Genomic DNA, 14,369 nt, shown 5'->3' with positions numbered 1-14,369 from the left:
TCTCCTATTATGCCATGCTGTGACCTTAGAAATATCACTTAATTTCTATGGGCCTCAGCTTCCTTATCCATAAAATGGGGCTACTGCAACTATCTCCTCTTAGAATTCCTGTGAGGTTTAAACATGATAACATGTATTTAGAACATTGTCTGACACTTGGCAATTTTCAATTATGAATGCTATTTTTTTAAATATTTAATTTTTAGTTGTAGTTGTCAATGCCTTTTTTTAAAATTTATTTTTACGTGCTGCTGAGGATTGAACCCAGGGCCTTGCACACACTAGGGAAGTGTTCTACCACTGTGCCACAATCCCAGCCTCATGAATGCTATTTTTAATTTCTTATTTTTGCAACATTTGTAAGATAACTAGTTCAGTATTTGGATATACAGCTGTGAATGGAGAGAAAGGTATGATCTGCATTTATAAACTTGGAGATTTCCTAGGATATAAGTTGTATGTTAAAACTAGAGAAGTAACTGAGAATATGTATGGAGAAAATAAATATGTATATGTCTATGAGCATATATACATGTATTTGTATAAGTACATATGTATATATGGATAGGTGGATGTAAAATGATAATAGAGAGGATCAATGACAGAAAATGTGAATGTCAAAAGTGGAGAAATATTTAAAAATAGAGAAACGCCAAGCTCAGTGGCATACCACTGAGACAGGAGGGTCAGGAGTTCAAAGCCAACCTCACCAAAAGTGAGGTGCTAAACAACTCAGTGAGACCCTGTCTCTAAATAAAATTCAAAATACGGCTGGAGATATGGCTCAGTGGTTGAGTGCCCCTGAGTTCAATCCCCAGTATCAAAAAAGAAAAAAAATAGAGAAAGAACCATTACAGGTAGTCATAAAGCAGAGAGAAAACTGTGCCTGGAAGGCAAAGGAAGAAAAACTTTCAAAGAAGACGATGAGGAAGAGTACCTAGATATCAGTGGCATTCTTCCACTGGAAAGAGGCCATTGGATTTTTGAAATTAGAGGATGACAGTATGCCTTTTTGAGAACTGTGAGAAATCTGAGTTATGAAAGGTAATTTAAAACAGAAAACAAGTAGAGATTATTCTTTTAGAGACATGGACTATAAAATGATAAAGCAATATGAGAGGCTAGTTAAAAGCATAACTCAGATGAAAACCAGCATCATAGGATGTGAGACTGGAGAATGACACTAAGTTAAAGGGAAGACAGTAAAGATAGAACGTGTCAAGATAGATGGTTTATCTTCTGCCTATTTCTTGAAAAACCTATCACAGGTACAAAAGTTTACTTTACAGATGGACTAAGAAAAAAACTGAGAAGTCAATAATCTGTTTTAAAATAAAAGAGGGGTATATATAGTTATTATATTAAAATATAATTAGTCCTGTATTTTAACAAAATTACTTCCTGAGACTATAATAACATTTTGAGATGTCTCAGGATACTACCAAAATAGAAAAGTAATTCTGTTAAAATACTGTACTAATTATATTTCTTAAACGACAAATTTAAACTTTTGTTTTTCATTTCTGCATTCTGAATATATTTTTAAACTTTTCAAGGATATTTTTTATTCACATTAAATACAACAAATAAACAAATTCACTCAATTCTTGTGAGAGTACAAGGCTCAGTATATAACAAATTGCTAATTTTTGTAGCTCATTAGAATAGGAAATTTCAAATTGTAGTTTGCATCTATAATCAGTATTCAACAATTTCTTGAATACTTAGCAAGATGTCTGTGATTTTTCCATATGTTATTTGTTAAACATTTTCTACTTTATCATTCCATTGTGTCCAGCTTCCTGAAGGATAGCAAATATTAATCTCATCTCATTGTTTGGGGTAAACTAATCTATGGTAGTGGTGTCACATTAAAATACAGGCAATGCAATATACAAATGTTGGCATCACAAAGACCTAAGTTCAAATCACAGTTCTACCACTTAACCATTATGTGATTTTTCAATGGGATTTAGCCTTCCAGCAAATCAATTCTCTTATCAGTAAACTGGAGGTAATAACACGTAATTCACAGAATTATGCTTTAAAATTCATTTAAGGTGGATTTTTAAAATATGTAATTGTACTTTGCCCAAGTATGACAAACTAAATATAAAATGTAATGAAAACTTTGAATATAGCTAAAACTACTTCATTCCTCCTAAAGATACTTTACAAGAGAAGTACAAAGCTTTATGGCAAGAAGAAATGTATTCGTAAAAAAAAAACTGGGAAAATATTCCAACTTTTAAATATGTAATACCTTTGACATAATCACACTATAAAAGTTTATCTAAAATGTTCATCATAATTGAACTAGAAGAACACACGATTAAGAAAATTACTTATATATTTGAAGAAGCATTAAGGTTTCTTAACATCACATATTCTCTTTAAACAAGCCAATTCATTTATCTGATACAATTTCAAACTCTAGAGAAAAAAAGATATATTTCAGAATATAACTTTGAAAAGGAGAAAATTAATTGTGTTAGTTTCTCATAAGAAATTTTAATATTTAAATACTAGTAAATTATTTGATAAAATTAAATATAAAAACTTGTTGTCTTTGCTGAATGACAGTTCAACAGCATAAAAAAAATTCATTCAGCAATTTTCCACATTGCATTTAATGGCATTTAATGGCATACATTATCTAAAATAAAGAGTATTAGCATCAGAGACCAAAAAAGCTGGCATCAATTTCCGTCTCTTACAAGCTGTATCGCCTTAGACAAGTTATTTACTCTTCATTCTTATGAGCAAAATGGAGATGATATTAATACCTATAAAGCTGGGTTGTTGGGAGAATTAAATCAAATGACATATGCAAATTAAAATGTTTAGTCTAGGAGCTCATATCATAAATATGCGCCATAAATATGAGTTCTTATTCCTCAAGAATAAAGTTAACATAGATCATTTCCTGAACCACCTAGAAAAGGACAGCAAGTTTTATTATTTTCTGAAGAAAAGACAAAACTAACTTACCTGTAATTGCAAAGCTTCATGATTTTCCAATCCTTCCACAATTGGTGAAAATCGCTCCCTGTTATTTCTCTCTGCAGCAGTAGTTATAGCCCCTAAAAGTTTATCTAGACTACAGAGGGGGAAAAAAAGAAACAGAAATGAAAAATACTTCTTACACATATATTATGAACATTGGTTATTTCTTTCAGTCTTACCAGTTTTACTTTTGGAGCATAATGTTTATGTATGTTATTACATGTTTTAAAATCATTTAATTTTTTCATCAACAAATAAAACTGTGTATACTTATAGTGTACAACATAATATTTTGAAATATGCATATATTATAAAATGGTTCAATCAAGGTAATTAACATCTGCAGTACTTCACAGACTTATCTTGTGTGTTTCTCTCTCTCTCTCTCTCTCTCTCTCTGTGTGTGTGTGTGTGTGTGTAAAGAGAATAATTAAAATCTACTCATCTATTTTCAATTACAGATTATATTATCAGCTATAGACAACGTAATATACAATAGATCTCTTTGATTTATTCTTTCCAACTGAAAGATCATTACGATATAATAATTGAGCTACTGTCCACATATTCCTACAAGTTGAATACTGATAACTTTAAATAATTTTAGAGCATGAAAATTCAAATTCAATTAGAAAAGTCTTGAGAAAAATAATGTTTCTGGGTGATACCTTCAAAAGAATTCTTGATAGAAAAACATTAAAATTTAAATTTTCAGGTTTTGAAATATCATGTGTTAATAAAGATCTTCATATCACTTAAGTATAATGTTATGTGTATAATTAATAGATTATTCTATTGTAAACACACTGTGATTTAATAATAAAGTGCTGGACAGAGAGAATATTTTAAAAATAACTTTAATCAACATTATTTGATAAAAGAATAAGAAAAAAAGAAACCAAAAGTGAAATTCAAGGTAATTGAAGAAACATCCTTATCTAGCACAAGAAATTTGTTTACCTAGATAAAAATATTGATAACTATACCATATGATGTTGAAATCAAATGCACCTCTATGTAGTACTCTATTTTTATCAAATAATATCTGAAATTATAATTAATTCCTAACAATTATATCAGGCTAGGATGACTTTTACATATTAAGTTATGGAAATCTACTTGACTAGAAAACAGTATTTCTTATTCATGTATAAGCTGATTTTTCTATAAAGCCAAGGGAAACTTTACTTTTGCATATGTTACTTCATTTGTTCTCACTGAGAAAAGAGTTAACATTATAGGTAATATTTTAGGTTTAATGTTTGTCTTTTGAGTTCTGAAGACAACAGCTAGCACTAAACAACATCTCATTTTTTCTAACAATTATGAGAAAGTCAGCATATTGAAATTTCCTTAAATATTTGCATGGTCCACCCTGTGAATCAAACTGAAATTATTACTCTCACACAAAGGTTTGAGAAAAATATTTCATTTCATGTCCATAGTACATATTTCAATTTTCACACAATGGTTTCTTACAAACTAAAATTACTAATGAAATAAATGTGAAATTTTGATTTGGATTCAATATCATTTCCATAGGAATATATGATCCAAAACATACTCAGCAAAACTTGCTAAATTGGGTGCATATATATAGACATACACATATATATATATACATATATATGCATATATATATATATATATATACATACATATTCATACACATACACACACACCTATAAAAAACAAAGAAAAAAAGAAAAGTTAATTAATTTCACTTATCAATAAGTACTTCATCTTTTCAATTATCATAGGTATTCAAACTAAAAGGCTATCCAAAAAATTATACTAAAATAAAAGCATATATTCAATTCAACTACAGACATAAAATTGTGTGATGTGCAGCATGGTGTGTGTGTGTGTGTGTGTGTGTGTGTGTGTGAGAGAGAGAGAGAGAGAGAGAGAGAAAGACTGCCAAAATAACTAACTTTTAAATTTTGCCCACTTTTCTAATGATGGCTTCACCTTTGGCAAGACAACATTCTATTTATTCACTTTAAATTTGCCTTAAAAAATTCCCCAGTAGGATTCCATTTAAATCTAGCTTCCATAATCTCCAAAAACTGTTACAATATAAATATACAAGACAAAAGTGTCAATCAAAAAAACCCTAAAGTCTAATACTTTTTTTATACAAGTTATCCAATGAAAGAGAACAAAAGTAAGACTTATTAAAAGTAAGACTTATCTCAAAGAGTTGTTTTCTATGCAATAAATATAGTACAGCAATACTTACATATTCTCTTCTCCAACAATGCAAATAGCAGAAAGTATTTTTACTATTTCAGTCATCATGTTGGGTTGTTTGGGGTCAATTGCTCTTGCCAATAGTAAAAGACTTCTTTCATCCCCTAGAATCCTTTGTAATCCAAACTAAAGAGAGGAAAATATGAAATATAAAATTTTCATACAAAATGAAATGTCTATGGAGCATCTTTCATTAAATAAAAAGGAACTAAACCAAAATTACCCAAAAAATCTGTACCTCCGCAAAGAGGTTCTCACTAATTATATAAATGTTCTTTACATGCAGTGACATACTAAATATGTAAAGATATAAGACATGTATCTGGAAAACCATCAATCCAAACATCAGAGCAATATTATCAAAATGGAAGCTAAGGAATAATGGTTTACATTTTATGATTTTCATAAGAGTTTCAGAAGGTAATCTAAATTCCAAGGGGCCAAAAAAAAAAAAAAACCTGACATTTAAGTAATTTCTGATTAATGTTTCCTCCTCTGATTTAGACAATTTATTCCATGTGAAATTAATACAAAACAGTATATTTTCTATTTTGAATATGTATTTATGCCTATTGTTTCACATGCCTGTAATTTAGATGATCCAATTGTTCATGTTCTAAGTGCCTACATGCAAGACATAAATGTGGTCTAACTAAAACTTACCCTTAGTTTAGAATAATCTAAGTCAAATTAGCAGGTTCTTCAAAAACTGCAAAACCCTTACAAAATAAGAACCTATGTGTTGATATAACAAAGTGTGGGGAAAAGGCTCTATTGAAAATCTCACCAATATAATTTTCTCTAGTGACTATACTGATTATAATTAGTTGGTGTCCTAGAAAACTGTGACAGTTGACAACATGAATCAATGAGAATGCAGAACAAAGGGTACTATAGTTGAATTTACAGATGAGTGGACTGATTAGCTGGAGAGGTGAATTTATTTTTCAGAGGCCACTCAACTTATTAGTAGCAAAGCATGAACTCTGTATAGTTCAGCAGAACCCCTGATTTCTGGTATTATGTTGTCTTTCCATTATGTCATTATTTCCCTCAGTTGAAAAGAGATTCATTGTAAACCATGGAGAAGCAACATTTAGTAAGTTCTTTCTTGTTACCCATCAAAGTCTGCATAACATTGTAACCAAAGACTAAGAGCACAGCATTTGAAAAATTCTGTACTAATATGGATAGGGATCTTTCTGTGAAAAACTTCCAGAAACAGCATTATAAGTGTATTTAAGAATCTCATGTCTACTAGCAAGCATCTACCATATGTGCCAATAATATTTTTCATTGATATATGTACATAAAATATATATGATTATATAACTTCATATGCCTAAGAAAGACTGCAGATTCCTTAAATACAAAATTTTATTTCATTGGTTATTAATAGTTTTATTTCACATATGGCAAGATTCCATATAATTACATATCTCTATTAGGCACTTTGAGATTATAGAATGCCATCTAAAGGCAATTATGTAATTAAGTGAATTAATCAATGGTATTTTACTTGTAGGTATATAAGTTACATCATTTCTAAGACACTAATAAAAAGCCTAAAATTCATATAGTTCCTAATTACACAACTGGTATTATACAAAAAATAAAGCCCTGCTGTCTTCCAGAGATGTCATTAATGTTTCAGTCAACTTTTGCATCACTGACACCAAAATATTTGACAAAAACAACTTAGAGAAGGAAACATTTATTTTGGCTCACAGTAGACAGGTGACGCCATTACTCTGGGCCCAGGGTGAGGCAGCATATCATGGGGGAAGGACAGGACAAAGGGAAGTTTCTCCTCTCATGGTAGCACAGAAGCAGAGAGGTGAGCAAAGGGGCTACAGAGCAGATGCAACCTTCCCATCCAATGACCCACCTCTTCCAGACACATCCCACCTGCCTACAGTTAAAATCCACTGAATCCATTCAAACTAGTATGGACTGATTGGACTACATCTCTGACAATCATTTCATCTCTGAATATTCCTGCACTAATACAAGAGATTTTGGAGGACACCTCACATGCAAACCATAACATTCCGCCCCCAAAAGCTCATGTTCTTCTCACAATGCAAAACACATTTAGTTTATCCCAAAGACTCCCATAGTCTGAAGAGTTCCCATACTTCCCAAAAGTGAAGTTCAAAGTCTCTTCTGAGGCGGCCTGGTGGCACAACACCTGTAATTCCAGTGGCTCGGGAGGCTAAGGCAAGAGGATCTCGAGTTCAAAGCTAGCCTCAGCAACTCAGTTAGGCCTTAATCAACTGAGCAAGAACCTGTCTCAAAATACTTTAAAAGGGGGCTGGGGATGTGGTTCAGTGGTTAAGCACCCCTGCCCCACTTCAATCCCCAGTACAAACAAACAAACAAAGTCTCTTCTGAGACTCAAGGCAAACTCTTGGTCTCTTGGTTATGAGCTCCTATAAATATCAAAAGGAAGTTACATTTATCTAATATAGTGGCACAGCATAATCACTCCCATTCCAAAGGGAGGAATAGGAGCACAAAAAAGAAAAAAAAAGGTGGGGCTAAAACAAGTCTAAAGTCAGCCAGGCAAACAAGTCCGCTAAATATGCTTATAGCAAGTCACATACCCATAAGATGTACTCTCCGAAGGACTTGGGCAGCCCTACCCCTCCCCTCTTTGGTCTGGCTAGTTACAGTGCACTTGGGCTATCTTTTAACCTGGCTTGCTCATAGCCAGCAGCTTTTCTAGGCTGATAGTCCATGTTACTGGAATCTCCTAATTCCTAGGGTCTCCATTTCAGCTTTGGCTTCACTTTTACAGCTTCATGCATTGCCCTCTCATAGACAGATGGTGTTACACTTTCCCTTGCCTCCCAGGCCTTCCTTTTAATTCTCAGTGTAAACATCCATGACCCCTTAACTTTAGCATCCTGTATTCCTGAAGAACCAACACGACATGGATGACAACAAGGTCTGCTGCCAGCCCAGCTCTTACAATACCTGGGCCCTGTGGAATCATGGCTTCTACAGACTCTGAGTTTCTGGATGGCTGGGTACAACTTCCTAGGTACCCCTGTGAAAGCAGTGAATCCCAGTGATCTCTTCTCAAAGGAACTTTCCCTTCTACACCCTAGAGCCCAGAAGGGTTATGGTCATGTAAATTCCTGAGATGTCCTCAAGCCATCTTTCCTATTTTCTCTGTGATGTATTTAGGGTCTCTATAGGTACCATAATATCTTCAACAAGCACAACTCTCTTGGCATTAATTGTACATGCATGTTTTTGGTCAAACTACAGGTTTTTAAAATACTTCACTTCTGCTATCTGCTCCTGTTTGTCACAGTAAACCTGGCTAAAAGCTGCCAGCAATATCTATGCCACTGATTGAATGCTGTGCTACCTTGAATTTCCTTTGACAGATTAATTAGTTCATCACTTTTAAATTAAGCTTGACACAAAGTCTCAGGACACAAATAAATTGTACACAGGTCCTTTGCCAGAATGTAACATTAAAAGGCCTCTAGTCCAATTCCCAACAAAGTCTTCATTTTTCTCTGAAACTTCAAGATCATAGCTCTCACTCTTATCAGCATTCTGGTCTTCTGGGTTCCCATCAGAATCATCCATTAAGCTCTGTTTAAAATATACTAAGGCTTTCCAGCATGCATTTCCAAACTTTTCCAAATTTATCCCACAAACCATTTCCAAATGCTTTTGAACCACGTTGTCAGATCAGTCACAGCAATGATCTTACTTCTCAGTACCAATTTCTGTTTTAGTCAGCTTTTGTGTCACTGTGATCAAAATTCCTGAAAAGATTAACTTAGAGGAAGAAACATTAATTTTGGCTCATGATATTAGAAGTCCAGTTCATAGGTGGCCAAGTCCATTGCTCTGGGCCCAAGATAAGGCAGCACACCATGGGGAAAGAGTGTGAGAGTGTGGCAGTGGTAAGCTGTTCTCCTTTAGGCAGTAAGGAAGTGGAGTGGGATGGGATGGGATGGGGATGCAGGGATGAACCTTTCCAGGGCATGATGCAGTAATCCACTTCTTCCAGCCACACCCCACCTACCTACACTTACTACACAGTCAGTCCATTCAAACTAGGATGGACTAAATAAATTAGAGCTCTCACAATCCAATCATTTCACCTTTGAATGTTCCTGCGTTCACACAAAGGATTGGGGGGGCATCACATTTACAAACCATAATGCTCATAAATGACATTTACTCAACATAAAAGAGAATATTAACTTTATGATGTTCATAGAAACCAAGTCAAACCTGACCATTAAATTTTCTTTTTCAATGGAATAAAAACCGTATAGAAATAGTATTCCAACTTATGACCTTTAACTGCTACAGTAAAAGAAAAATAAAAGTATTTCTAATTTGAAAACAAGACTGATATGTTTACATGATTGCAATACCTACTAATGAATACTGTATAAAACAAAAGTATATTTTAAATAGTCTTTCAATGAAACTTATGATTTGCATCATAAAGACATTTTGTAAATTAAATAAATACTATCTCATCTGTTTCATACTTTCACATTGTCAAGCAAGTTTCCCCCTTTTGTAACAAAGGCAGAAGAAAATACTACTTACCTTATTATTCATAAATGCTTTGAGGCACTGAATGAGTTTATATTGATTCTTCTTGTCAATATTTTCTTGCCTAAGAAAAAAATAATAAGGTGTTGTACTTCAAATTTTCCCCTTTGATGAAAAATTTTTAATGTTTATTCTTACAGTTTTTTGTCCAGAATCTTTTCCAGAACATCCAATAAGAGCCCGAGACCTTCATGTCCAAAGTTGTTAACCCAACTATAAAAAGAACACACAAACAAAAAAAGTATGATTAAATTCATGTATTTAAGACATTAAATATTCAGAATGACATTTTGATTTTCATTTCTGATAATGTTATCTTACTATTGTTTTCTCTGCTGATACTGATTCAAATACTGACTGTATATGCATAACTCAGAGATCTTTTCCTAAATCCAAGAACTTTCTTCACATTTTTGATTGCCCACTAAACAGCACTGCCTTGGTTGTTTCACTACCATCATATAGTTAAGTCTGAATTTATGTGCTGAATTTATCTTCCCATTTCCAATCCTCTAAATCAACTCCTCTTCTATTCTACAACATTCTGTAAATAACATTATGACCCTTTGAATCCTTCATACTTGAAATATTCCATAATTGTTTGATCTCCCATTCTACTTCCCCTTTGCATTTGTTCTGTTTGTGCATTCAACAAATATTTGCTGAGTGTCTATACCAAGCATGTTTTAGGTGACCGAGCTATGATAGACAACAAAACTAAGCCCTTTACACTCATGAAGACAACCATGTAGAAAGAGGGAGACAGGTGATAACAAATAACCAACTATAATAAATATCAGTGCATTGATGCAAGGAAGAAAAATAACAATTGGTAAATTAAATAAAATGGAGAACCAAGATGCTACTTTTCAGTGTGTGGTCAGCAAAAGGTCCTCAGTTAAGGTAACATTTGAGCAGAGCCCTGAAGGAAGTGAAGAATTTTTCAGTACAGGATTAAAGGCAAACTGTTTCCTGAGGTGTTAAATAGTATGTTTGAAATGCTCCAAAGACTGTGAGGAGATCAGTGCATTGGAGAGGAATGACTAAGGAGATCAAATACCATGTATGGTACAAAGCTAGAAGACAGATTAAATAGAACTTGATCTAACTTTATGGCATCCAGGCATAAATTTTCTAGAATTATTTCTCAAATGCCCCCTCCTTCCTTGTTATTGTTATCTATGCTAACAGTCTAGTTTAGCCCTATTAACCTTTCCTTTATATACCTGGAGACTCCCAAATGAGGTCTCTGTAGCTTCATTTTTTCTTTTGTTCATTTTGTTAACTGCCAGATTAAATTGCATTTAATCATAGTCTTTTTTCCAACAATTTCCCCTGAACTACCTAATATATATAAATAATTTGGCCCAACATTCTAATCTAGCCTCAGTTTAACTTTCTAGCCTAAGACCTTATACTATATGTACCAATAAAATCAAACAAATTATTATTCCTGTAGTACTACCTTCAATTCCTTGTTTTAGTTCATTTATTCTTTCTTCCAAAAGGTCACCCCAACACCATCTCACTAAACCTTCAAAGCTCAAAAGGACTGTTTTGAACCATTAATGATGTCTTCCCCCTGTAAGTCCTCTAACAATATACAAATTCTTTTTGTTAAGAACCCTCACTGACATTATGATTCTTGACACACATGGCTTACCCACCCCTTTGGGTTATGAATTCTCTAAAGACAGTACATTATTTCATTTATCTTTCTAGCTACTATTTCACTTACCATAGTAGTTTATATGTAGTCCATGAATATTTGTTGACTAATTTAAATTTAATAAATTTACTAATGTGTGTAGTTAAGAGAATAAGCAGTCTCACGTTGCCCAAGAAGTTCATACATCAAAATAAATATATAGCAGATTTCTGTGAAACATTGATTAAAATCTATGGTCTATTCTCCCCCCCCCCCCGCGCCGGTGCTGGGATGAAACCCAGGGCTTCCTTCATGCTAGGCAAGTATTCTACTACAGAGCAACATCATCAGCTTCATACTTCAAATAGTTAAACCATGCACATATTTCCATTCCACAGTCTTTATCCACTTCATCCCTACCTAAGGTAAAGCTTACCAACATAGGAGAGATCTACATTTATAAGAGCCTATCAGTAAGACCAGATCACTGAAGAAAGTACATTTAGAAATAGCACATTTTCAGAGCTAGTCACATCTATAATATATATGGATGCTAACTTTAAACAAATTCTGCTTTAATTTCCATAATGGAAGGGAGAAAAATCAATATGGCATTGTAATGATAATTGGCAGTAAGCTACTATTCAATTGAAGCATGTAATCACCCAATGCAATAAGCTATTTTCTATAAAGACTCTCAATAATCAGTGACGTGGTGGTAGAGGGCTAAAGGGACATCAGCTCTAAGCATAATATACTATATTTAATCTATCACAGAGAATAATCAGCAGATATCATTACTGCACAGCATAATCTACAACCTTAACATAGTAGGAATTCTGAACAAATTTATGTAGATAGCCCTCAATATCTGCTTTGGAATTTGGTGTCAATATCTTCTTTGGCATTTGGGAAGAAGAAAAAACAATCTGTGACTTCTTTAAATTTAACATTTACAAAATGTTTTTAAAATTATAGGTTTTATTCATATTTCTGTTACATCTAGTGCTATTAAAATCATTAGGATTTTTTCTTTCTTGGTCTAGGAAATTATTTGACACAAATCAGTCACCCACACATCTCAGAATGTTATCAAATCATGCAGTTTATGGTACTTTGGTTTCATTCAGTAAAAATTTCTATTGATCTTGGATGGGGGAGGAAATAACCATGAAATTTCAGTGTGAGGAAGAAGGGCCTATTTATTACAAACTAGTCAATGAAAAGTCTCAGTTGTGAATACTGTAGGCTGATGGCCACAGGAGACCTAATAAGAGTCTTCAGCCAGGTACAGTGGCACACACTTGTAAGCCCAGCATGTGAGGAGGCTGATGAAGAAAGAACACAAGTTCAAGGCCAGCCTGGGCAACTTAGTGAGATTATCTCAAAATTAAACATAAATAAATGAATTAAAAGGGCTGGGGTATAGCTCAGTGGTACAGCATCTCTGTATTCCATCCCCAATACAAAAATAAATAAAAGAGTTCAGAGTTTTTAAAATAGAATAGTAGCCTGAAAGGAGTTTATTGCCAAAGGGATACAACAATTATGATGCAGTATAATGACACTCAGGAGATTAAAAGAATGTGCAGCTGCACATCTTTTTTCCTTTTTCTCTTGCCAGTACCATTTTTCTATCTTACAGACATCAAGCCTTTGTGGCCTCTATCCAAGTGTTTGCTATTCATACACAGTCTCATTCTCTGTGTGTATGTACGTATGTATACACACACACACACACACACACACACACACACACACACGTGCCATGAAATGATGAAGCAGTTAAAACCAAAATGTTGGCTCCCATACATGGGCTGAATTTTGACACTGCAACAAAAGAAGTATAAATTAGTATTTATTAGGGTGCATCCAAAACCAGCATCATCAACATTGCTTGAAAGTTTGTTAGAAATGGTAATTCTTGGGTCCTGAACTATAAAATCAGTAAATAGGGCAGGGGGACGGCGGAGTGAACAAGTTATGTTTTAAGTCCTCCCTGGTAGTTCTAATGCTTGCTCATATTTTAGCACCAGTGGCATAGAACATGGTTTACAGAGAAGTAGAGGAAAGCTTTCTCAGGCAGAACTCAGGCTCAGAATCCAAGACTGCTTTGTATATCCTCCTAACCATACGGTGTACTCCCACTGCCACAGGACAAAAAGGAATTGATGTGAAGCAGGTATTATTGGCATATTTTACAAAGTATAAAAATGTCAGCTCTGAGTTATTCAATACTAATTGACATCCAGAACTTTAAAAATAAAGTTGATGACTTCATTTAAAGTCCAACATGGGGACTGCAGATCAAGACAGACAGACCTAAATTTTGTTGTCGCATAATAGCCCTGAAATAAGAAAGAGCAATTCATCACAGATCTTAAATTTGCGAAACATAGAAGAAGCAGAGAATAAGGAAGAACGAAACAGAAGACAACATGGGGAAGAAGAATGATCTTTTATAATTTCCATAATTACCCTGAAATATAAAACATTTTTCTTTCATTTCTACTGAGATGATTTATACACTGTAAAATTCAACATTTTGACAAATTTTACAGTCATATAATCACCAACACAAGATACAGAATATTTCCATCATCCCAAAATATTGCCCAATTCTCCTTTGTAGTCAATACCCTTTCTCTATCTCACCCCTTGGTAACTACTTACCTGATTTATGTCCTTATAGTTCTGCTTTTTCCAGATGTCATTATAAATGGAATTATTCAGTTTGCACATTTTTATGTCAGGTTTATTTAACATAGCATAAATATTTTTATTTGCTTTTTTTCATTAAACATGGCACTAGAATCACTCAGCATAAAAATTATAATAGCCAACAATTTTGTTGAATGTCTCAGCA

The 14,369-nt window shown here is 33.5% G+C and overlaps 1 protein-coding gene across 11 annotated transcripts in view; it reads right to left on the bottom strand.

Moving 5' to 3' along the window:
• Positions 1–14,369, bottom strand: part of Diaph2 (diaphanous related formin 2) — an 867,887-nt gene that overhangs the window by 626,146 nt on the left and 227,372 nt on the right. For all 11 annotated transcript variants that reach the window (XM_046427818.2, XM_046427819.2, XM_046427820.2 and 8 more), the window contains 4 exons: positions 9,994–10,068; positions 9,850–9,919; positions 5,249–5,385; positions 2,992–3,100 (listed from right to left, as the gene is read on the bottom strand). In XM_046427818.2, the coding sequence (XP_046283774.1) occupies positions 2,992–3,100; positions 5,249–5,385; positions 9,850–9,919; positions 9,994–10,068 (391 nt within the window). The remainder of the gene's footprint in view (positions 1–2,991; positions 3,101–5,248; positions 5,386–9,849; positions 9,920–9,993; positions 10,069–14,369) is intronic.

This window comes from Marmota monax, unplaced genomic scaffold (assembly GCF_021218885.2).
Source record: "Marmota monax isolate L192 unplaced genomic scaffold, Marmota_monax_Labrador192_F-V1.1 WCK01_AAM20220418_F8-fsc00067, whole genome shotgun sequence".
Lineage (NCBI taxonomy): Eukaryota > Metazoa > Chordata > Mammalia > Rodentia > Sciuridae > Marmota > Marmota monax.
The sequence above is the reverse complement of the archived record's forward strand: the minus strand, read 5'-3'. Positions and strand labels throughout refer to the sequence as shown.